At 37.5% G+C, this 26,021-nt stretch overlaps 1 protein-coding gene across 1 annotated transcript in view; it reads left to right on the top strand.

Moving 5' to 3' along the window:
- The window catches only part of DLGAP2 (DLG associated protein 2), a 355,391-nt gene that overhangs the window by 323,367 nt on the left and 6,003 nt on the right, over nt 1-26,021 (top strand). Inside the window, exons 10-13 of the mRNA XM_053459998.1 lie at nt 356-708; nt 18,160-18,242; nt 18,809-19,224; nt 20,456-20,547. Coding sequence (XP_053315973.1) covers nt 356-708; nt 18,160-18,242; nt 18,809-19,224; nt 20,456-20,547 — 944 coding nt within the window. The remainder of the gene's footprint in view (nt 1-355; nt 709-18,159; nt 18,243-18,808; nt 19,225-20,455; nt 20,548-26,021) is intronic.

Genomic DNA, 26,021 nt, shown 5'->3' with positions numbered 1-26,021 from the left:
CTTCTCTCTCCCTATTGTATTCCTCTCTCCTTCGCCTAACTCTCTCCAATCCCTCCTTCTATTTTTTATCTATCTCCTTGTCTCCCTCTGCTCCCTCTTGCCACTCATCTCCTCTTTTTTTCTCTCTATCCCTCCCTTTTCTGTCTCTTCCTCTACTCATTTTGTCTGGTCACCATCTCTCTCCCACCTCCTCTTCATAACATAATTTCTATTGCTACAATGCACCTCAGGCTAAAACTTTTTAGACTATACCTATATGTATATTAGAAAAGCTTAGCAAGTCATAGATTTAGTCTGTAATCAATTGAATGTCATTATATAACACTGTCTTTCTGGTTTTTTTTTACTTATATAGCGGTTTCATATACAAATTACAAAAAAACTCCACCACCGGTTCCCCCGCGCACCACCTCCAAGCCACTAATCTCAGTAACAGCACAAAGCAGCACAGAATCTACACAGGATGCCTACCATGACAGCCGGACTCAAAGGATATCACCATGGCCTCATGATGGTCGAGGCCTCTACAACTCCACTGACAGTCTAGACAGTAACAAGGCCATGAATCTTGCCCTGGAATCTGCTGCAGCACAGCGCCATGGTTCTGAAAGGAAGAGTAGCTCCGTCAGAAGCACTAGCGACAAGGCTGTTCTAGTAACAAAAGCAGATGAATTTCTCAAGAAACGACGCTCCTCTATTGGGATTCAGGTAGAATTCTATTTAAATATGATATATTGTGAAATGCTTGTCTTGGTGCAAATTATAATTGTCTTTGATGCCCATCAACTTCATTGCTAAAAGTATAATTGGTGATAGGCTGCCATCCATACAAATGGATATAACTATTTATAATTTGGCTATTGAGTTTAAGATGATGTTAGTGAGTAATTCAGTTTCGTACTTTAGTTTCATACTTTATTATATTGTTGAAAAAGGGTTATGTTAATTGCTAATTGCACTATAACTGTTGAGAACAGACTTCAGCAAATGTGCTTTGCCTTTCATTACAAAGAATGAATAAATAATTTGGGACATTACCTGTCATTTCTACGTTAAATGAAAATGGCAAATCAGAACAGCATGAGAGTTATACGTTCATGTATAATTCTTACTGAATTTAAATCTTTTGATAAACTGGAATTATTCTGATCACGTAAAATGCTAAAAAAAAGCAAAAATACTAATGTAAAATTTAACTAGTTAAATATGGGACAGTTATCTGTTTTGTAAACCAAGGTCTGATCATCCAAATAGAATCTTAACCTCACTATTAACCTATGAGATACGTTTCATATGTACAAAATGACTAGCGCTCTTTACAGAGATGTTAGGATAGCTAAATAAGTATAAAGATTGGAGGCCAGTAAATTGGAATAATCCAGACAGGATATCACAAGGGAATGTCTTAGTATTTTTGGATAGTTTTTTGAGAAAAGGACAAATTCCAATAGATATTTTGGGACATAGCCAGAACCTTGGTATTAGAGGAATTGACCTTCAAATAGTTGAATTCCATCTAGAATGTAATAAGTTAGTGAGATTGTATTCAGCATAGAGGTGGTACTGGAGTCCAAAGGATATTAGTTGTGCAAGGGAGGAAATATAGATAGAGAAGAGTAGAGTGCTTTATGAGAGAAGAAATAGTGCCAGAGATGGAGATGTTAAAGGTACAGTGAGAGATGTGGAATTTCAACAATAGAAAGGCATGTTGCAGATGCCATGAAAATAAAGGGTTTGCAAGACATAGGGTAGGCCAACAGTGTCAAAGGTGGCAAGTCCAAGAGGATAAGCAAATAACTTTTGTTTTAATGGTGAGATCTCTCAGTGTTGAAAATGGTTGAGCAGTGAGAGGAAAGAAAATGTGTTACATAATTGTAGATTAATTGCTCCAGAAGTTTGGAAGTCGGGGGGATAAAAGAAACAGAATGGTAGTTAGATGGGGATATGAGATCTAGGTAAAGTTACTTTCAAATTGGAAAGATAAGAGCTTGTTTTAGTGGGGTAGGGACATGCTTGTAGAAATTGAAAAGGTTGGTTATGGTAGGTGTAAGGATGTTGGAAAGAGGAGGATAGGGTCAGATGGGAAGGTGATGAAATGGGAGGACAAGAGGACATCAGAAAAAAATTATGGATAAGAGGACTGAAGCAGCTAAGCGTGGCTGAGGGCAACAGACAGGGTTAAAGTACTGTGTGAGTAGCCTCACTGGGGGTGGTCTTAGATAATGTCTAGCAAGGTCTTGGCCAAAAAAGTGGGAAATAAAGGAGGCTCTAAGTAATAGAGGAGGGTGGTAAAAGTGGGAAACAGGGTTAGTGAGAGAGAGGAAAAGATTATTAAAACAAAGTATATTTAGTGAGGTGGAGAGCAGTGGTATATATAAGCATACATTCCTCCATAGATGCTCATTGGTACCAGAGCACATTTAGAGGTGTCTGGTATGTGTTGAGTGCAATAGCTGAGGCAAAATGATGGATGGTGCACAACAGCGGGAGGCACCTCATCTATGACTGAGGCTAGTGGGCTGTGCAATGGCAACATGAGAGCGTAAAGGAGAGGCTAAAATGTATTAGTCAGTTATCGCTAAGGTCACAGAGGCGTCGGTAGGTCTGCCAAGACGTTTTAGGTAGAGTAGAGTGGGTGATATGTTAAGGTTGTAGGTTAGGAAGTGGTATAGAGACAGGCAGAATAGGATGTTTGCTGTTCCAAGCAAGGCCTAGGAATTTAAGGGACCCAGATCAGGGTATTACAGTCTTAACAAATGCACTTAGACAAGATGGCACCAAATGTTAACACTCTGACATCAACAGGCTATGAAGACAGACTGGAAAGCAGGCATACAAAGTAAAAGGGGGCTAAAAGCAAAAATTGAGGAGGTCAGTACAGGATTATGTGGCAGGGGTGAATACAGAGAAATGTGAACACAGATTGCCAGACTATGAGTATAACACCCTATGGTAACCATGTATAGATACCTACATAGTGCAGTGTAACTCTTACCTACCTGCTGTAACATGCATTTTATGCAACTGCTGGATCCTTTGCTATGCTTTGCATCTTTCTAAGCAGTCCTATTTGAGGCATATGTGTTGAACAGCAAAGAATGGTGCCTGATAACATGCTGAGCCAGTTTGTTGAAGTTGTGTCTGCAGTAAAAGTTGTCAGAATTAATAGCTTTTCCATTTATGAGCTGATTGTTATATCCTGTTTAACATTATATTTAAAGCAACTGAGTTTACTAAAATAGTTTAATAGCTAACTCTTCCTTACTCTGATAATAAGTGTTGGTCACTTAAGTAGTTGCCTGAAGCCATGAAACTCATAAAGACTTCATTGGCAAATTATTGGAATAAGGTTTATCATTATATTTTACTTAAACAAAAGTCAGCAGCAATTACATAAAGAACTATTGGATTGTGGCACAAATGCTGCTGAAAACAACAATATGTAAAGGCAACTAGGCAAGTAGTGTGGTTTAGTAAATACTATGAAGGATGTTGGAATAATTACCAGTGACACATTAAACTGGATCATTTAAAGGAGCCAAACTTGTCTTAAAAGAAAATAAGTTATCATCCTATTTGCTTTTTCTTAACCCAAAGAAAAGTTTTTTTTTATAGCGAGTTACACAGACACAGTTATACAGACTTTTGAAGAGTACCTCTCAAAATGAGTTATTATTCTCCCAAAACTAAATGAAATCATTATTGTGTGAGATCAAAACATTGACTTGGCAAAGAATTGTACAAACCTTGCCAAACCCTCTTTGCCAAAAACCATAGTGTAAGTTATACATCATGTGTGTGACAAAAAGGCAAACGACTTCCAAAATTAGATTTCAGGCATTCTCCCCTTTATTAAATATGACATTTTTAGTACAACTGTGTTCCATTTTTCTATGCAGAACAAAATACTTGTTCAAAATAAAGTATATATCTCATGTCAAATCAGCGGCATTTATTCGTTAAAATGATCTTAAATATTCTGTTTAATTTAAATGACGTGAGGGCTATGTTTGCATCTAAAGTCCAGCTAAACATTAAAAAATGTTTGTCTAGAAAAGACACCAATAAGTTTTATAAAGCAGGTTGCACTGATGTCATTGCTTCAGCCATTACATATACTACCGTAACTTTATTCTGTGCCTTGCGCCACTAACCCTAGTATCACCCCTGATGATCTTACACCATACACTGACATACATAAATGCTCACACTAAATACAAACACACAAACGTATGCTAACAGCACACATACACTCTCTAACCCCATATGCTGGCATACACACTCATACTAACAGCCACTCAACACACGCAAGCTAATGCCAAATACTAACACTTTTTCTAACACCATACACGAGATAATACATATACACTCCAACACCATAGGTTGGCACACACTCATGCTAACACCATACACACATGCTAACACCACACACTAACAAATACACATTCTACAACACAGTAACACACACTCACAGGAACACCATGCACTAACACGGTTACTAGGACATACTCATTCTAAAACTATACACTAACATACTGACACACGCACTCAAACACCATACTCATACACATTCTACCACAACACAGAGATACATGCTGTTGCTAACACTATACACTGACATACCCACTAATGCTAATACCATAAACTAATGGTCGCATACATGCTGACATGAAATACTAACACACATACTCACATTAACACCATACACAGTTTGTGTGGAGTGTAGCCTGACACCGCAAACATGTCCATAGAATGTATCAATTGACCCAGAGAGCCACGTAAGCAGTGTGCTTGTCTTATATATTGTTTGTATGTGTATTTCTATTGAGAATTATTGTATTGTAGTGACAAAAATGTAAATAAGTGCTCTGCAAATTGTGCTGTTAACTATGGGCATACCATGTTATCTCTTTATTTGTAAATATTACATAATTATTCTTTTATAGTTGGCTAACCTTCACTTTTTGTCACTGTTTATGTGGCAATTAAAATGTAATTGCTTTGATTCATTGCATAGTAGTTAATCCTCAATTGCATTGTTAGCAAAGGTGAACAAGGTAAATGCCAGTATATTTTTTTTAAACTTCGGGTTTTTTTTACAGTTACGCAACTCCGCCATCTGCTGGGCAGTGCATAAACCACTCAGCTAAAAAAAAAACTCCTGTCCTTATAATTGACTATTTAATTCACTGATTTTTATTATAAGGCTGCATTGGTCAGACAAATTAACACATTAAGGCTTTTTTGGCACGCTGAAATTATTAGCACTATTTAAGATGATATCTGTTATGTGCCATCTTTTAAAAACAGAAAATGTGTTACTTTTATATGCATAGTGTAACAGATACAAAGCTCCAAAAAAAAAAAGTCTAATAAAAGGAAAATTGATTCGGACATTACAGGAGGAGTACAAACATAGAGGATAAATTATGCATATTTAAAGAGGAACTGTCCCGTTCACAGCTTTTAGCATAATCAAATTAATTTTTTTAAAATGATCTATACCTTTTGCTTTGTTTTTCATGGTTGTATTACAGAATGCATGGGCCACAATAATGTAAGCAGCAGAAAATGTGTTTAGAATCTATGCTGTCACTAATTAGGTCACAAAGTTACATAAAACAGTCTCAATAAACCCCTGCCCTCTACTTATAACAACACCCCATAAAACAAAACGCTCCCTTTTTAGTCATTTAAATTGTTGGTATGTTAATATCCTGGCCTGTAGATTGTACTCAAAGGAGTATATTGCATATTAGCATTCGAGTGGATAGAATTCCAGAGAAAGCAAGTCTGTTGCTTTCACCGTTGTTTTCTATGCATGGCACATGCAAATGAAGAGATCTTTGTGCTTTGCTTGTATGGTTAATGTCAGTGTTTATATTAGACTTCTGTGATGGCAGATTATATCTTTGTATCTAAATGTAAAAAATATTGTTTCAGTAATGTATGGTTTAATGGATGTGCTTGGATGGTTTCATTATCAGTCTTCTACTCCTTTCTTATACCTTTAATTTTGAAGTTCAACATCTGGAGCAGAAATGGCATGTTGTGAAATATGCCTTCAATGTCATCAAAACCTTGTATTATCTATGTTTCTTACTAGCATGCACCCTGTAATGTAAATTTAAGAGAATGTAGGCTGGATTCAAATGTTGCATTGTATGAACAGGGCTTACCAAATGATAAAGGTACAGGAAAGAACTTATGTTATATATATTATAGTTAATAATCAGAGGAAACACATGCAAATCCTGAAATGAGGGAACATGTTAGAAGTCAAATCCTTATGTCTTCCTTTCCTACCTGGATGTAGGTGCTCAGAATTGCTGCTGTTTGTGAGCATTTTGCAGTGTGCCGTAACAATAAAATTAATTATGTATAGTTGTTAGAACTCTCTTGCACTCTCACACTCTCATTCTCGTTCACTCACTCTCTCTCATGCTCTCTACATGTTTCCCTAACATCTCTGCCCTCCACTTCTCTCTTGTATCTTCTCTCTTTTATCATTTATCTTCTCTCTACTACCTTCTATATTCGTCCACATCTCTGGGGGACACAACCTAGAGCGAACTTCCGCCAATTGGGGAGATGACAATACAGAAAGCACCGCCATTTTAGTTCACCTTAGGGCTGTGAGTGAAAGGGCCTATGAATTTCGGCGAAAATTCTGAATTTTCTTGCTTAATTTTTGTCAGCTTTGTGGGAAGTCTGGCCATGCTTTCATGGCTTCGTACGAATTGCTGAATTCGCCAAAAGGGGAAATAATGTCCAAGACATTTTGGACAATACTATGCTTCCAACTTTGTGGCAACAGTCTGGGGAAAACCCCTTTTCCATTCCAGCATGATTGTACCCAGTGCACAAAGCAAGATCCATAAAGACATGTTTGGATGAGTTTGGTGACAAGCCCGCACAGAGCCATGAATTTAGCCCCATCTAACACCTTTGGGATGAACTGGAACTTGGATTGTGAGCCACGCCTTCCCATCTAACATAAGTGGCTAACCTCATGCCTCACTGTTATAGAATACAATGTCATAAAAGTCCCTTTTGGTGTAATGGCCAGGTGTCCCAATACTTCTGACCATATAGTGTACAAAATATTGCCATGTACCACAGGACTTGAACCAGCGATCCTGAGCATGGCTGATTATTCACAAAGGTGCTCCCAGGCTCCCTTGCTGGAACATTGTACTCCCTGGCCCTGGATTTTTGTGATCCTGCTTGTTTGCACTGTGTATTTTCTGGTTTTAAAAACTGACCTTGGACTTTGTCTACAGATCTCGGTTTTAGTTCCCTTGATTATCCTTTGGCACTGTGTACTTGTGTACTCTGTGTATGACCTTGGCCGGTCTGTTTCCGATTTCATCTGACTCCGTGGTTTTCCCAGTCTGCTTGTAGCCGTCTGTCAGTTCCCAGGTTTGCCGACAGTCCTGTTCCTGTAGATGGCGCCTAAGAAGAAGCCTAAAGTTGCAGCAGACAACCGCATTTACACATGCATGTCCCATGCCGAGTTCCTAGTACTCGCTGTCATGACATGGACAAACTGGGTTCTATCCCTGCTTTTGCAAAAAGTTGTTCTGCTCACTAACTATATTCAGGAGCAATAGGGGAACTTAATTTTACTGGTAAGTGAAGCATCTAAGATCCTTGTTGTTTTCTGATCAAAGAACCTCTCCGGATATTATAAACAGGGTTGCGTCTGCCCTGACCTATGGCATGAAATTCCAGTAGCCATGAAACCCACTGTCAGGTTTGTCAAGAACTCAGGGCTACATCTACTTCCGCTGTGTGTGTGTTGGCAATCCTTTGTGTTGTACAGCCATACAGTAGTCGGTCAAAGGCACTCTCTCTGCTGAGGAATGCAGTATATGGAGGAACCAGAATCTCTGCATTTATTGTGGGTAGCATGATCAATACATCAGTTTCCGCACCATCAGATCTAAAGGGGTTAACTCAAGAAAGAGAGTCTGGTCATCGTGGCAATGTCATGCAGCACAGCCATTGACACACATACTCCAGGACAGGCAAGATCATCAAGTTTACAGCAGACTATATGACAAATCTAATTTAGGCTATGACAAATCTAAGCAACAAGTTCTTACATTCGGTACCTGGTCGAAACCAGGTCATTTAATATCTGCCTGTCATGTGCCATTATCACCTGTAAGGAAAATGTGGTAGTGGTTCCTGCATCCTGCATCCAGATAAGAGGATGACGACTCCTGGGCAGACTTATCCTGTGAAGAAGATCTTAAATTTGAGTATTGCGATCCACAGACAGCTAGACAACCCAAAGGCCCTTCTGGCCAGCCTCCCAAGAAAGGCAGTTACTCATGTACCCTGGCCAAGTCTGTCTCTTCTACTGCTACCTGGGACATAGCACCATTTTCCATGACCTTGTCCCTAGTTCAGCCCCCTTGTTTATCTCCACACCTCATTGTTGCCTCTAATTTTTTTTTTGGAGAAGGTCCTCTGTGTCCGTATGCAAGGCTGCAAAAAAGAGAAAATCGTGAACCTGGTAGGACGTCCAGAGACTGTCTTTTTGGCTAGAGGGTACTAGCCAGTGACCCTGAGCATTACTGACTGTTCACTTACAGGTGTCACCACCAGGATGATCTGTGGTCACTGGTATTCCTGTCTCCTCAATGTCCCACTCTAGTTTGTCACATGTTCCTGTCACACCTAATTCAGGTAATTAAGAGCCTTTATAACCAGTGGTGCTCCCAGGCTCCCTTACTGGAGCATTGTACTTCCTGGCTGTGTATTATTGTAATCCTTCTTGCTTGCACTGTGTATTTGCTGATTTTGTCCCCTGGACTTGGACTCTTACTATTACTACTTACTATTTTGCTCTTTGTACCTCATCTGATTTAGTTTATCTGGATTTTGACATTTGGCTTGGACTTTGATTATTCTTTTGGATTGTTCTTGTTCTTGGCACCTTGTACTTGTTCCTCTCTATGTATGATCTTCTCCAATCTGACTACGATCTCATCTGCATCCGTTGTCATCTGCCCTTTCCCAAGTCTATCTGCTCCTGTCTGCTCATTCCCAAGCCTGCTGTCACTCATGTTCCTGTAGATGGCACCTAAGAAGAAACCTAAAGCTGCAGTAGACAGTCTGCAACCAGGCGCATTAACAACACCAGTATGCCCCATGCCTAGTTCTAAGCCTGAACCTGTCCCTGCACAGAGACTCCAGCCCAACCCAGTTCACTCAGTTGTGACACGTGAGAACTTCCCAGGGTATGCTATGTAAAACTCTCCCTATTCTAGGGGAGTGGATTTGTATAGGGCTGGGGCTAGCTGCACAAAGCCTTTAGTTGGTGGGGACTATGGTAAATGGCAGAGGAAAGTGAGTGGGGGAGGCCACATGTCACTCCCCTGACCAAGGAATGAAGAAACAGACTTCTTCACCTATAAATGCAGGATCAAACTCGGTGAGATTCGAGGTTGGCATATTTATTCATTTTTTCTGTTTTACAGAGTGTTTCCCTGCCTTTGTACCGTCATACTAGTCTGAAATGTAGATCTGTACCATTTTTAGTTTTCTTGAATTTTCTGAAATTATGGTCACATGCTTTTTTAAAAATAGTTTTCTAAAAGTTATCTGTCTGACTATTTAGCTCTGTTTTGGATTCAATTATAGGAGTATATGTATTTTTAACAGACAATACAAACTGGCCTCTGGTCAAAGCATGTTTGGAAAACCGGATCCAAGTGTTATATTTGGAGCAATCACTATATAAACCGCTGCTCAAGCTGATCAGTCCAAGTGTTCTCCTAAATATGGTCATTATTTTACCACAAGCTAAAAATTAAATTCTCTTTCCATTCTTATAATCCCCATTTCTTTTCATAATAAATAGCTACTTTACCATACAAAAACCGCATATAATATGCTTTCACATACTCTAAAGTCCACACATCTAACCACTTTATATAAAGAGTGTACTTACACCTTCCATAGTAACACTGACACTCAAGTCCCTGCTGTGAAAATACCTCCCTCAAAACCATGTGTGGTATCAATGCGAGCTTCATGAAATGATACAGTATGCATTTGGTTTAAGTATCACAGCACCATAATAAGATGGATCAAAAGTCATTACACATGGAAATCCTATATAAGCAGGTAATGAATGCTTTACAGCGGTATTGTATATGAAAGAAATAGGGTATTAAATGTAAAAATTCTGAAAGGGGTACCTCACAAAGCGTATTCACTAAAGTGGTAGTTGGCAGGAGAGTTGCAGTTTCATCTCACTGACTCCACTCTACAATACGAAGAGCCATTGAATAACGAGAACTGAGAATGAGACTTTTTGAAAGATATCTCATAAACTGAACTATAAATTAAGCAGGGGCAGTTCAACCATCTTTAAGAGAAAGAAAACTGCCCCCCAATGATGACACATTATAATGCTTGGTAAATTAAAACAGAGTTAAAACCACAACTCTTCCACAAACTTTCCTATAAATATACATAACAGAGATAAATTACCCAATAAATACCAAAAGCATTTGATGTATAACAATAAAAGTTCCAGGCTTCAACTGTGCACAATGGATAAACATGCAATGTAACCTAAAATCAGAGTAGAGAGTGGAATGCATCACTGATTAGTCAAAAAGGCTACCTGGTGATATTTTATGAACAGATGGCTTTGACTAAAATAGTTGACAGATGGCTTTGATTAAAATACTGAACATTTATTATTTCAAACACTTGGAGTTATATGAAGCACTGTACTGGACATGGTTTCTTAATATCAGTCTCCCTACTTCACAACCAACTATCAATCTATTAGATAGATAAAACATTTGGGGAAACAACTTTTTAGAAAGAATAGTTTGTGAAAGATTGATAAAATATAAAACACACTATCTCTTAGCGATGTGTGTGACTGCCTGATTTTAGTCAGAGAGAATTCTAGTTGCTATAGTAACATTTGGAATTGTCAAAAAGAATCTTTTTATATTTTGTATTGGAAAATTCCTATTCTATTATAGATGAATAATTAAATTTAAACAGTCAAGTTTAATATATTTAAAATTGTTTCTGTGTACAACGATTCTGATCTGCTTTATCATTTGTTGGTGTAACTTTAAAAACCTATATTTTTGCATTTACATACTTTCCTCTTGATTTTCTACATAAAATGATCATACAGTATGTTCTAGAGAGAAGAAGCTAATCATATCTATACCTGGACAGGGTTTAGATGTTTAATGTTTACTCTGTAGCTCAGAGTCACCATCTCTGAACATGTGATCACTGTCTTCTATGGGGCTTTGTCATCAACTTCACTTCTTATAATGGAATAGATTGGTTAGTCTTGTTATGATGCCTAGTTAATGTGGAGAAATGTTGAAGAAGCATAATCTTGGTAACTTGTGCACACAGAGATCACCAATCTTGTGTATCAATATCCCACCTGCTCCTTTGAAGTTATGAGCTTTACACTGTTGTAGTATGATCACAATCTGCATCTAGGTCTGATTCTACACCTTACATTCCAAACAGCCTTGTGTTTTATAAGGTTGGGTATGGTACACTTAGCATATAGTAAAGTAAGGATGGATTTATATCCACAGTAGTCCTAGGCACAAGAGCACTAGCAAGTCCACAGGCCATATATACATAAATACAGATTGTTAATTGGAGGAAAATACAGTACCTAAAAAAATGGAGCTACTGTTAATCAGCACCTTATTTCCACTCGTGGTCCCAACAGAAATTGTAACATGGCCAATGGCATTGTCTCCCCAATTGGGGACAAGGTTTTACAGGAGGACCCCAATCCTATTTCCATCTTAATTGCTTATTGGAGCTCATTTTGTATGGTGCATTTAACTTCAAGCAGATTGGTGCAGACATTCCAGAGTTATTGGAGCTCTTCAATCTCATTTAACTCATCGCCCATCTACATCCACTGATTGCAAGAATCATACCACTCTAAGCTTTATTTATTATTTATTATTACAATCAATGGCTCTGACATTTGACATTCATTTATATGAGATTAGACACAACAACATACTGAGTTTTGCTGACAACTGTTTAAGAGACAAGTAATCATCACATGGCCAATCTGAAAGAAAATTTATGAATTTGGTCAGATCCCAAGTATAGAAATATCTCGATTTGGGAGGATTTCTTATTCCTTTCATAAATTGCCAAATAAAGGCTGTTTACCAATTGAAACTACCTTGCATAAACATGATTTGCATATATAGCAGAACGATAAAGATTTACAATTATATAGGCTAGGAAATTCACCACTTCCAGATCCTGTTCCAAGCACCAACCAGTCCGGAATCTCCAGCCTGTTCCGTAAGAAGCCTTGGTACCCAGTGCTTTGATGTCTCACAATCAGCTGTGGACATCTTATTAAAGTTCAGTGTAAGAGAAGGAACTCTCAGATTAACAAATCCATCAGAATTAGATTTTTTCTCCCAAAGGGTTCATTAGAATATCCGGGAAGAAAGGCATGTGTCGGGAAACTCCACACACATTTCGAAGACTAGGGAACCATGGGCACTGTAAAGCTTTTGATACAGTGTTTGTCCTCCTTAAAATATTTAACTGGGGATCAAGGCAAAAAGCATCCTCATTTCTATCAAGTAGACCTCATAATCTACTAAAGTGATTATAGCCAATATGAATAAATATTAATACATGTGAATATTAATAAATATTAATTAATGGAATGATAACGAACTTTAATAGTTACTAAAAAGATCTCAATTAATCAGATAAAGTTTTCAAAAATGATTGTAAAAATCATTTTTAATATAGGAGAAAAAACTCTATGTGGATTAAATAAACTAGTAATTTATTAAATACTGAAGAAACTCAGGGGATAAAACGGAAAAGATCAAACATTCCTGTCAGGAACGCTTACAAACAGCTGCTGCTGAACCGAGAATCGCACTGACAGACTGTCAAAGCCAAGTTCATAGTCACAGAACAGCTGCTCTGAGGAAAACGGACACTTGCTAATGCTCATGCGCGAGAAATGGGATCTGCGTAAAGAGAGAAAGTGAAACAATATGGTGTACAAACTTCTGCCATACGTTACAATAGTCTGCAGACGCCGGGAGATTGAGTAACACTTGCTGCAGGAACAGATGAATGATGGCGCGCAAAGTGTTAAACGCAAACAAGCTACACATTACTGAGCAATTTGTGTGAAGAAACGCGCACTTCCTAAATGTGGCGTTTTACCTCCCAAACAACCCGACAAACCCATGCATGGGGGGGTATCACTGTACTCGGGAGATGTTGTTGAACACATATTGGGGTCTTGTTTGAATGTGACGTATACCAGGAGCTGTAAATCCATACCTGTAGTGCAATTTTAGTGATAAAAAAACATAACAGTTTAACAGCTTTCATCCCAGAAGCTGTTACATCAGATCGGGTAGCAGAAAGCCGGCGATGATGGCTTCTGCTGTCAGGGGAGAGTCCAGGCTTTCAAACGACAGCCTGATCTCCCATGCAGCAGCAGGGATGTGTCCCTGCTGCTGCAAGAAGGGCAGGACGTACCGGTATGTCCATGGGGAATTCTTGGGATGCGTTTTTTGGACGTACTGGTACGTCCATAGACAACTGAAGAGGTTAATTGCATACTTAACTCATTGACAACAATTGACATGCCAGGCACATCTGGGGAGAGGACGTCACCAAATCTGGCGGAAGTTCACACACGGTTATCGTAGCGCAAAATGGTGGAGGTTCTGTTGACATCCTCGAGATGAGGACTGAGAAATACTATAAGAAGATAAAGAACAAGAAGATCGGAATCGGAGGTGCAAGACACGTAAGCGGAACTTCAAGACACGTAAGCAGAGCTGTGAGACACAGAAGCAAAAGTGGTCGGATGGGAAGGTAGGGATACGTTCAGAGAGTGAGGGTGGGAGTGAAAAAGCCCAGGAACTTCGGATGAAAATTCATTAGCTTTTTACATTGTTTTTGTCTGTTTCGTTGGGGGGTCTGGCCTCGTTTGGTTAAATTCGCAAATTCATACGAATCCGAATGTACAAGTCTAATACATATGCATGTTAATTCATTGGTTTTGCACGTTATGTTACTATCTTCAGATTTACTGCTCCTATGAATAACATATGATATAGCTGTACTTATAGTATATGTAGCAACACTGATGTACTATATGTGCATGTGATATATTGAACATTATCTTAGGTGTGCATGTGATATACTATGATTTTTTTGGAATTTGTGTTTTACTGTATATGTGTACTGAATAATTTACTGTACATATAACTTAATGGGTCATTCACAGAGACTAAAATCATGTGCCTTCCTATATGTTCTTGCAATATACTACATTGTTTAGATATATTATTTTGATTTATGGAGAAATGACTACATGTGACATATTAAATGACGTAATGCATGTATATGTTATATAATTACTCATTCAAAATATGTAATTGTGATAAACTGTGTGGTGTACAGTGTGTGCATTTATTATGGAGATTAGGTAATTATGTGGTTTGGTGAAGTCATTCTCATTTATAGTCCCTTGTTTTTTTCTCATTCATAAAAAATAAAAGGCAGCATAAAATGACCTTATTTATAAGGAGCAGTTTTAGACAAAGTGCTAAATGGAATAATTAGTAGGAAAATTCCATAGATCCGTCTCAATGATGATTGGTCCCTACATTTATTTTCATAGTATTGCTCTTATATGTCCCAGTGTTTATTTTGCTTTTTTATTCCTAGTCATATTTTTCTATTTTTTTTTCTGTCTGTAACTTTAGCTGTCTTATCTGCAGTTGACTTTGTTAAATAGTGGTATTTGTGCTAAAAGCTAATCTATATGACACAGTTATAAATAACCTTAAACCACTGTTGTAACAGTCTGAACAATTGTATAACTGTATGGAATTTTGAACATGGGGGGTTTTATCCACAATGGACTATAGCTAACATATATACAGTACATGATTCAGTGATTGTACTTATGCTGTAATAGATGCTTAGTTATATATATTAGTAGTACATACTAGCACAGCAGATGAATACTGTATATAATTGCTCTGTATTTGTGTATCGCGCTATCCTACCACCAGAAAAGTATATTACTTAATATATAAGCATAATGTGTTTTCATAAAATAAATTGCGTGCAAACATTTTCCAAAGCATTTTTAGAATCATGCAAATAAGGGCATTCAAATTTATATGTGTATTTCTTATAAGAATTTGACATTGCTGCAAAATATTTAATGAATATATTCTATTACTATTATATTAATATTTAATGAAAATTGCCAATATTTAAGCACGGTAGTTTTAATCATTTCAATTACTCAGCTGATTACAATTTAAAATGTAACATTGTTTAAGAAGATAGCAATTTGTAGCTTTATTAAAAAGCTAAACCACATGTAATTAATCTTAATAATTAAATTCCTCGAGGTTAAGTGTGCTAAGTCAGTGCAACATCCGTAATGATTTCACTGGGTCAAGCGCTTTCTAAAAAAGCAAATTTATCATTTATACACTTCATTAATAACCATTTACTTGACATATGCTGAAACAAGATCAGAGTTATTTTTTCATATTAATTCACTCATCTGAAGTCAGTGTATTCTTGTGGCAAGACTGATCCACATTGTAGTAAAATAATATAATATATGCATTGCCTTACTCTAATATCTAAAAATGGTGTTTGGCATACAAATTCCTTCACGCCTCACTATTACGCACATGTCATTTTTATATATGGACTGGCTAAATCTAACTGGTTTTATAGCCTTGTGTTTGGCATGCTTTCAATCTCTTACAAAGATAAGACAAATTTTACTGCACTGAATTACTGCAGGTCTGTGAACCATTCACTAATAATTTTCTCATTGAAGCATTCTGTTCTGCACATGTGCCTCAAGTTAATGGAACTCATGCTCCCACTATGGGTTTTTTTCCCATGTGAAGTGCGTTTCTCCCTTTCATGTACCATGATATTACAATTTCTATACAATAAGAAATGTTATACTATTAAATGAGCACACATGCATACATTAGCGTGATAAATATATGAAGGCAACAGTGTTGAGTGTTAGCTTCTAGGAGAAAAGCAACCCAAATTCCACGTGTGAAAATATAAATGTGATTATAATAAATAATAATGAATACTCCCCAAAAAGCAGCTTCCAACAACACTCTTCCTCAGGATGTTAACAACACAATAAGACAACCATGGAGCGCATATAAATGGGGAGAAAAGAAACAACAATAATGGTGTAGTATGAACACACAATTGAAAAATAAAAAAGGGTGTAAATTCCACTCACAAACACGTTGGATAAAGCAAGCTCATCAGAGGTTCAGTAGAATATCAGCAGAATTTAATGGCTTCTAAAATCTATAAAAACAAGGAGACCAAAAATGGTGCAATATCGTCACAGAACAGGAATAGGGAGGTCTGGATACACTTACAGTTGGACGAGGCACAGCTATATGTAAATAGTGTGCAAAAACACAATGTAAACCAGAATCAGTCCCAAATTTGTTGTTGTAGTGATAAGGAAACTCTCTCTACGCGTTTCGCCAGTAGTCCGCTGAAAAAAAATCGAGTAGATTGATGTGTATCATCAGTGAGAATAAATTGAGTGTTAGCTTCGTCAGGGGGAATGCAAGTGTGCCTACTCACCAGTTTATATTCATATGAATTCATATAGTGGTCCCACGCCCGTTGGTATCTTTTTGGTCAGTATAGCTCTCCTTCCTAGTCATTCCTCCTTTTTTATCGAATAGAAACCTCTTTGGTCACATAATTGTTTGCTAACTACTTGGGGTACACAGTGGTGAATAGTGATGATAGCATTGTTGCGTATTGTTTGATACCATCTATAAGATTACCAAAGTGCCAACTACAAAATAAAATGAGTACACCTGAAACAGGTTTATGTATGAGCATGTTATGAAAGGAAAACTATTTATTTTAATTTCAAGGAAGGAATTATACCCGGTGTGGAATTAATTTTGTCATAAAATACTAGATTGAATAGAATCAGGTCCTATAATTTGCTCCAAGTTATTCCCCAAATGGACAACCACTAACTATACAAAACAGGTCATACAGAAGACCTCCTATCTTCAGTTATCCTGAAGAACCAAATAGACAACAGGGCAGATGGATTTCACAGGGACAACCATAAATTCTGATAGAAGTAGCATCCATATTAATAGGGATTGGTTACTCAGTCTAATGGTATTGATCTAATTTAATTTAATAGCACTCGATTTGTTACACTAATAGTGTGTCATGTCATTAGTTACAATGTCGTAGAGGCATCATAGTCAAAATAAAATGTATAGAAACAACCGAAAATGTTTTTTTAGAAATTGAATTGGAAGGCAATTCGATGGCGATGCTCCCAACAGGTTAGCCCTTCAGATAGTCCCCATTTAGGAGGCTCTATTCTTCTTGTATGTCTTAGAGATTGAATACAAATGTTTTCTTGTGAATGTTTCAATATACAAAAAATACATCAATAGCTATCATCATGATACAGTTATTTAAAAACATTTTGGCAAAGCCTCTAAACTCATGCTTCTAAACAATGGGTACAGCACATTCCCCTACAACACCTGTGGTACACTTACTATGAGTTCAAGGTATGTATTAACATGCCCCTGCCTTATATTTTGAGCAAAAATGCTATTCGTTCATTATGATCTAAAACATGATACATACATGTGGAAAGGCCCCCCAATATAGCTTGCAGGGACCCTCAGAATTAAGTGTTACACCATTGTCTAACCATACCCTTCATAGATGTACCGTATAAGTGATTTGGGGAAAGGCAAAGATGGCACAGGCAGGGAGTTTATGGGACAAAGATGGCACAGGGTGGGCTGTTTGAGGACACATATGTCTTACACTGGGCTGTTTGGGGACAAGAATGGCTCATTTTGGGCTGTTTGGGGACAAAGATGGCTCAGGCTGGGCTGATTCTTTGGCCGTTTCAGATGTCGAGAGGTCTGTATTAGTGACTTTAAAAAGTAACTATTTATATATTTGTAGTCAGTGGGGATTCCCAGGATCTTGTGCATTGGTTTACTCTTAATCTAAAAACTACTTGGTTATTTAGTGATGCATTTGTTTTCTCCTTTTTAGGTAGAAGCAGCTGATTCAGACTCTGAGAGTAAAGGACTTAGAGAATACCACTCTGTGGGTATTCAGGTGGAAGATGAAAAACGGTAATTTGTTACTCCAATGCATAATGAACAAGCTAATAATTATCTGAGATACTTGAAATCATTTCAAAATAATTATCGAGATTTCCTAAATGTACCCCAAATCATGACACTTAGCTTTCAAACTGTTGTGACCTATGCATATTCCTAAATAACAGAAGGACAGAGTAAGTGTGATGGGAATTGTAGCTTCCACTAGCAGCATTGCCAAAGAAAGTATAAATAGTAATTCCCACATAACTGCCATGTATGAGAGGTTTAACTGTAATTAAAAGATGCATTATGCTTTATCGAATGCTAAGAAAAAATACACATATGGTGTTATTTGGACACCTGTTATGAGTAAAAGTTTCCCAGCAAGAGAGTACCACTTACAAAATGGTAGATCACAGCACCAATGTCCTCTCAAAATGATGTTTACTAGTAACAACGATTAAATGAAATATTTTTTTTTTGTTATTGTTATTAATGGTTAATCTTAAACTGTATGAACATTAAACAATACTTATATCTGCCCCGGAGAGATGAATAACTGTATTTTTTCCATGTTTTTGCTTTGTTATGCTTAGACAAGGACGTTTCAAGCGTTCAAACAGTGTGACTGCAGCTGTACAGGCTGACCTTGAGTTAGAGGGATTCCCAGGACACATCACAATGGAGGACAAAGGCCTACAGTTTGGATCCTCTTTTCAGAGACATTCGGAGCCTAGCACTCCAACTCAGTATGGTGCAGTAAGAACAGTACGAACTCAGGGTTTGTTTAGTTACAGAGAAGATTATCGGACACCAGTTGACACATCAAATCTGCCACCACCGGATCCCTGGCTAGAACCTACCCTTGATGCAGTGGATTCTGGTAGGATATCACCCAGTCGACAAGACGGCACATGGTTTATGAAGTTGCTTCATGCAGAAACTAAAAGAATAGAGGAATGGTGCAAGGATATGGAAAGGGAAGCTGAGGAAAATGACCTTTCAGAAGAAAGTAAGTATGGCTATCTTACTGTTAGAGTTTTTCTATTGTTTAAATTTGGTCTAGTTTTATGTATCTAAAGGTAATAGTAGGTCATGATTCTGAGACTACTCTATGTGTCCAATACTCCTGATTAATAGCTCAACATGTTGCATGTTTCCCTAGCTTTTATTCTCCAGGGTAGAAGCTAACCGACTATACAGCCATTGTTCTACATTAACTGGGCTATGAGCTTTCCAGTGTGCCACCAGTGGAGAAAATGAGAGATCTGCTTTATAACCGGTCCATTTATACAACAGAGATCTGTGTCTAGTCAGCACAGCCTCTGTAGTATTTCATCTCCAGTACACTGCCAGAGAACTTGGTTATGACATCATGTCATGGAGTTTAGCACAGAGAATGCACACAGGAGAGGGCTATGGCCTTTGTGGCACTGGGGACAAGTAAAGCCAAGCACCATCATGCACCCTCCCTTTTTATAATATATACACTCTAACACACACCTTGCATGGACCGTTTTTTCAGAGTTGCTCACACACAGCATGAGTTTTCCTCTCGACTACCGTAGGTTCACATAGCATTGGGGTATGTGACCCCGCTAAGCTCCTGTCAGGGTAGCGATTGGCCCTAGATGCCTTGAGCTAGGAAGAGAGCTTCCTTATGCTACATCCTACGTGTGGCTGTAGGAGCTGCTTTGTTAGGCTTAGGGTAGTGAGCCCCATAAATAAACCCCTGCTGAAAACATTATTAACCTTTTCAGCGCCAGATGATTATGGTCAATGATAATGAGAATCCTAAACCAGTTCAGCATTGTTTTGAAATAACCATTCAATCTAGTCCAAAATAGTTTTCATTCTAACGTGATGTTAAGAACGCCAAGAACCAGAGGACAAATCAATACTCACGTTGTACTGCAGAGATAAAAAAGATAATGTACAGACAGAAATCATTGCCTTGAACAATACTCAAACTCAATTTCAACATTTCTGACAAACCCCAAACCACACACAGTTTTCCCAAATTGTTTTTCGCTTTCAAAATTTTTGGTTTAAAGGGGAACTCTCACCGTGTGCAATTGGGTCAATGATATTTCTAATGCTCATTTTGACTCTTAAGGAGTAAAAAAAACATTGTGAAAAACCAAATGTACATTGTGCCAATCCAAGTATGTCACTTGGTTCCTGTTACTGATGGTGTTGCCTTGTTCCAGTGTTCTCTTTTAAAGTGCAATTCTTATGTTCAGATCTAGGAAAGATCAGGAGTGCTGTCGGCAGTGCTCAGCTTCTCATGTCTCAGAAGTTCCAGCAGTTTTACTGGCTCTGTCAGCAGAACCTGGTAAGTTACATCTTAAGAACTGAATCTGAAAGATTACCTTGTGCATGTCAATCACTTACTACACTTGGTATAAGACTTATTTTATTACGTTTACTGCATTGTTGGGACCTCTGTTCTTCATGTCAAGTTTCTATTATTACTCATTTGTACGATAAAATAAAAAATGTTATGTTGAAGACATTTTGGTATTAATAATCAGGCTGAGCCATTGCAGCACAATATCCAATCAATTTATTTTCTGTAATAAATGATGTAAAATTGTGAGATTATTATATATTATTTATTATTTATATAATAATTATTATATTATTATTATTATTATTATTATTATTATTATTGGCTTACAGTTACTAGTGGCCCCTTTACTCTTTAAACAAACACTTTTTACTTTTTGCTACCCCTCTACTGGCTTTGTAAAGTACACAATAAGCTCAAGTCCTTTATTCCTACAGTGTTGGTTTTCTGTGGGTGGTTTATTCCTAACTAGAAATTGCATGCAGAGCTGCAAGGCAAATGATCCAAAGTTTTTTGACTCACTGAATATGTGTGTTCATAAACTATGTCTGGATGAACCACTGGAGCCTGGCTAGAGCCTACCATCTGGCTCATCCCTTGCTTGTGAAGAGGCTCAAAGTTATCCTCTAAATCAGCAATCTGTTGTGAGTCAGTCCCACTTATCTCATGCACAGCTCACTGAAATGACTCACCAACATTATAATTTAAGATAGTAAACTCATGCGTTACATATATATGACCTCTATAATGTCCCTGTGTATTGTTACATTGCTATTTTCACTTTACATCAAAGCCAACTTAATTTAAGGGGCTATTAACAGAAAAATATCTGATTTAATTGTGAATAAATGTAGAAAATTCACATGTATTCAAGAATATAGACCTAAGTATTTTGCTTTGGTTGCAAGTGTATGACAAACACATTTAGCTATATCATGGGTTATGATGTGATTGATTTGATAAGACATCCCCTCACCCTACTTTGGAATCCTGTTTGTCTGATTGACACTCTAAATGAGAGAGTTTCTTCTGAGCATATCACTAATATCTCAAATAAAAAGTCCCCTTCTTTCTCTTTGTTTTGTGCCTCAGATTTGGCCCTGTTCATTTATTCCAGAATCCAGCCATACCACAATATAAAGTGGCTATGCCTTAATTCCACAATCCAGCCATACCAGCCATTTCATAGTGCATACCAATAAATTGTACATCTTTATACATGTGCATGTGAGCATCTAGATATCAGGTTACCATCACAATTACACATCTCTTGAAAGCCCAAGAGGAAGATGGAGTCTTTGGTCCAGGTTGTTAACAGTATAGAAAAAGATGTAATGTCAAATAAGCTTTTTGAATTTAAGAGGTTTTTTCATGTAAGGAAGAAATCTCAGAGACACTAAAAAATGATGTGACTTTATATTGTTTTCTACACTGACCCAATAAAAAGTATAACTTTGACTAATGACTGCATCTTCTCTTGGATTAATACGGGTATATTTATATTTATTGTTAGCTGTATAATCATAGATAATACCAATGTCTTTAAATTTAATTCACTGGCATATTGTAACTAAATATAAAGTATAAATGTATGTATATAAGATCAGGGGGGAAAAAAGATTGCTTGTGTTATTGAAATCTGGTCAGTGAAAGAAAATTAATGAATGAGCTGTCTCTCTTCCAGGAAACATCAGAGCAGACAGATGTTAATTTAATCCACAGGGAGATAAAGTGCCTTTCTCTGTATGAGTAAAAGCAGATTTGACTTCTTCCCTCCGCTAATCCCTGATCCTGCTAACATGGCAGTTAAGAAGCAAAAACAGTTCTATTTAAATCTCCCTTCAAGGACTGTTCTAACAGTGCTCCACCAGTGCCTTGGACTCCTCTTATCACACAATAACCTAGGCAACATATTCAGTTCAAATAATGCTTAAAATGGGCTGCCAATTATAAAAAGATGTGTATTGCTATTTATCTTTTATTTAAAAGTTTTTTTTTAATGAATATTGGATTCCATTTTCTTCCTCTTCTTGCCTGCACTTAAAGAGAGAAGCATATTTAAGTGAATGCTCTCTAGCTCTCTTTTTTGAAAGCAATTGGGGTTGCAGGTGGCAATTGCATATATGATCTAAAATGTACATTTATGTTGTGCTAATACTTTGAAATCCTTAATAGACATTTATAATGTAGCTTTTTAGTAGTCATAGTCTACAATCCATCGATTTGAATTTCAAATTATCTATTTTCAACCACAGTTAACATCAATTAAGGTTTAGACAGGTCCCTGAATTAAAGCCACTAGATTTGAATTCAAGCTGTACAAGCTGTACAGATGGCATTGTACAATGCTGCAGAATATGATGGCGCTATATAAAATAAATAGCTCCCTGAATGAACTTGATATACTGTGTGTTGGATATGTATGGCACCTATTTTTTCCTTTATACAGTCCATGAGCAGGATATATCCATGGACTAGTGTGTTTTAAATGTTCTAGTAACTGGTCTGACCAGTTCCTTTGGGATGCATAAACTGAAGATTTTGACTTCTCATCACTTGTCTTTGTCATTCACTTGATATTAATTAATTTACCGAAGATGGGGTGATATATGAAATACAGTAATAAGTAATGCTAATTAAACCAAGATATCTATAAGTGGTTATAATAATTTTAAACCATTCAAGGGCCCCTAAACGTGTTGTTACTAGCAGATACGCAAGCAATCTTTAAGAGCTGCTCTGCTGATGTAGGTTACTAAAATAAATTAAAAGTTAAATTAACATTTCAGTGTTTCCTGGTAACAACTACGCTAGATAATAGCACATGTCCATGAGCCACACCGCTTCAGATCCAGAACATTATTTTTCTGCATCACCCCCATTGCTTAACATTGAGATATAAAAGGTACATCTTGTTACTTAGCAACTAAAACACCCTTTCCAGGAGGGTACATGCAGCTGCAGGGGAGTAACACAAATAGTATCTTCCTTTTACTGTTTATTTCAATGCCGAAGTCTCTATTTTAGTTGGAAGTGAATGGGAATCAGGAAATTGAGTTTTTTGGACAAATTTAGCAAAACGTGTTATTGTGTCAATCTGTGTCGATATTTTTTTTAAACTGAAGATTGACACTAATGCCTACCTGTTGCTTATTTATATCTAAATAACAATGTATCTGAAAAGGGGCTCTGATCTTTCTTAAACATGCAGAAAAAGGCACACCAACTAGCAATAAACAACCAAACAAGTAAATATATAGGGATATGATGCGACACGCCAACCTGTGCTCACCAGGTATAGATCAATAAAATATATAAATATAGAGGTGCACTCAAATTAAATAATCAAGAAAAGTTCTAGTAGTAGTATTATAGAACAACCCATACATACATGGCAGAAGAGCGGAAAATGTGGAAAAGATCCCCAACGTTTCTACACAGAGGACTTCATCAAGGGTGAAGCAACGAGGCACTGATCTTTCTTCCCACTAACCAGGCATATCAGCCTTTTCAAGATGGATACCTATGCATTATAGATTATAGATGCAACAAGGCACGTGGTGTGAGTGTGAACATGTCAACATCCTATCATTACACTTGTTATATCAGACATAACCTCTTGAGAGATAGGGTTTCTTAAGGCAACAAAGGACAGTTTACTATTTTATAATCCCAGGAGATGTTTCATAGACATTGTAGCTTGATAGAATACAGTTTTACACTGAAGGATAACCACACATTGTTATTTTATCACCTTGTAGATAATTACTTTACTTGTCATTAACTGGTCCTACTTTGTTTACTGTTCAGGTAGTCTGTGGAGACATAATTGTTTAATTAATTCTTTTATTCTTGAGTTTTAGCCCCCTATTTCCTTCCTTCCTTTCAGTAGCTATTAAGGGAGGGTGTTCAGAAATTGACTGTAGAGCCACAGAGTATTATCATACTAGAATATCTATAGCTACATAATATAATAAATCACAGTGAGTTATTTATTTATTCATTAGCTCTTATTTAGATAGCGCTAACAATTTACACAGTGCTTCATACAATATATATATATATATTCAAGGGCTATGGCAAGACGATCATTGACAGACTAAGACAAACCGATACATTCGGTGGAGAGAGCCCTGCTCGCAAGCTTACAAGCTTGAGGGAATGGGGTGACAAACATAAGGCACAGAGAAAGGGTGAGAGGTAGTGTGGTGGTTGTATCAATGACAAGGAAGTTCTAGCAGCTAAGATGGTGCAGCTTCTCTGAAGAACTGAGTTTTGAGATGTTTCTTGAATGTTGGGAGGGAGGGTGAATGCTGAAGGTTCGGTGGAAGTAGATTCCAGAGATATGGGGAAGCCCAAGTGAAATCTTGTAGATGGGAAAGGGAAGAGGTGATAAGTTAGGAGAGCTTTAGCCCATGGGAAGAATGTAAGGATCGAGCAGGAGAGTATTTACTTATGAGGGCAAAAAATTTATGGAGGAGCAGTGTTATGGAGGGTAATAGGGAGCAAGTGGAGGGTTTCACGGAGTGGGGAAGCAGAAGAGGAGCAGCGTGGTAGCCTAGCAGCAGCATTTAGGACAGATTGTAGAGGAGAGAGTCGAATGCCAACCAGAAGAGTGTAATCAAGACAGGAAAATAATAAGTGAATGAACCAGAGTTTTTGTGGATTCTTGGGTGAGGAATGGATGGATGCGAGAGATGTTTTTTAGGTGCAAGCGGCAGGATCTGATGTGAGGGATAAAGGAGAGGCTAGAGGATGACCCCAAGTCATCAGGCCTGGTTAGTAGGAGAGATAGTCATGTTGTTAATGTGATAGAAAATTCAGGAAGTGGAGTGGAGATGGAAGGAGGGAAGATAATGAGTTCACTTTTAGAAAGATTAAGTTTCAGGTAGCGTTCAGACATCCATGAAGAAATAGCAGACAAGCAATTTGTAATGAGAGAGATGAGAGATGGAGAGAGATCAGAAGACAGGTAGATTTGGGCATCATCTGCATAAAGATGATACTGGAGGCCAAATTAGTTGATTAGTTTGCCAAGAGATGTATAAAGAGAGAACAGTAGAGGGCCAAGGACTGGAGACATTTGTTAGATCTGTTTCAGTAGAGTGAAGGCGTTTGAAACAAGACTGTAGAGGGTCAAGGAGGGAATTAGAGGAGAGGAAGTTAGTAAGGTGATTGTACACAATACGTTCAAGCAACTTAGAGGTAAAAAGAAGCAAGAGATATGGCGGTAGTTGGTCAGACAGATAGAATCTGAGGAAGGAATTTTTAGAATGGGTGTGATTAGCTCTTGCTTGAAGGCTGATGGTACAGGTCCAGATGATAAAGAAAGATTCAATAGGTGGGTAAGTGATGGACCAAGGGATTGACATAGAGACTTTGATGGGGTCAAGGGGACAGAGTTGGTTTATTTAATATGCATTTTGTTCCTCTTACAAAACTAAGAATCCTTTTTCACT

The sequence above is a fragment of the Spea bombifrons genome, chromosome 3, assembly GCF_027358695.1.
Source record: "Spea bombifrons isolate aSpeBom1 chromosome 3, aSpeBom1.2.pri, whole genome shotgun sequence".
Taxonomy (NCBI): Eukaryota; Metazoa; Chordata; class Amphibia; order Anura; family Pelobatidae; genus Spea; species Spea bombifrons.
Note: the sequence above shows the minus strand (reverse complement) of the source record. Positions and strands in the feature narration are given on the sequence as shown.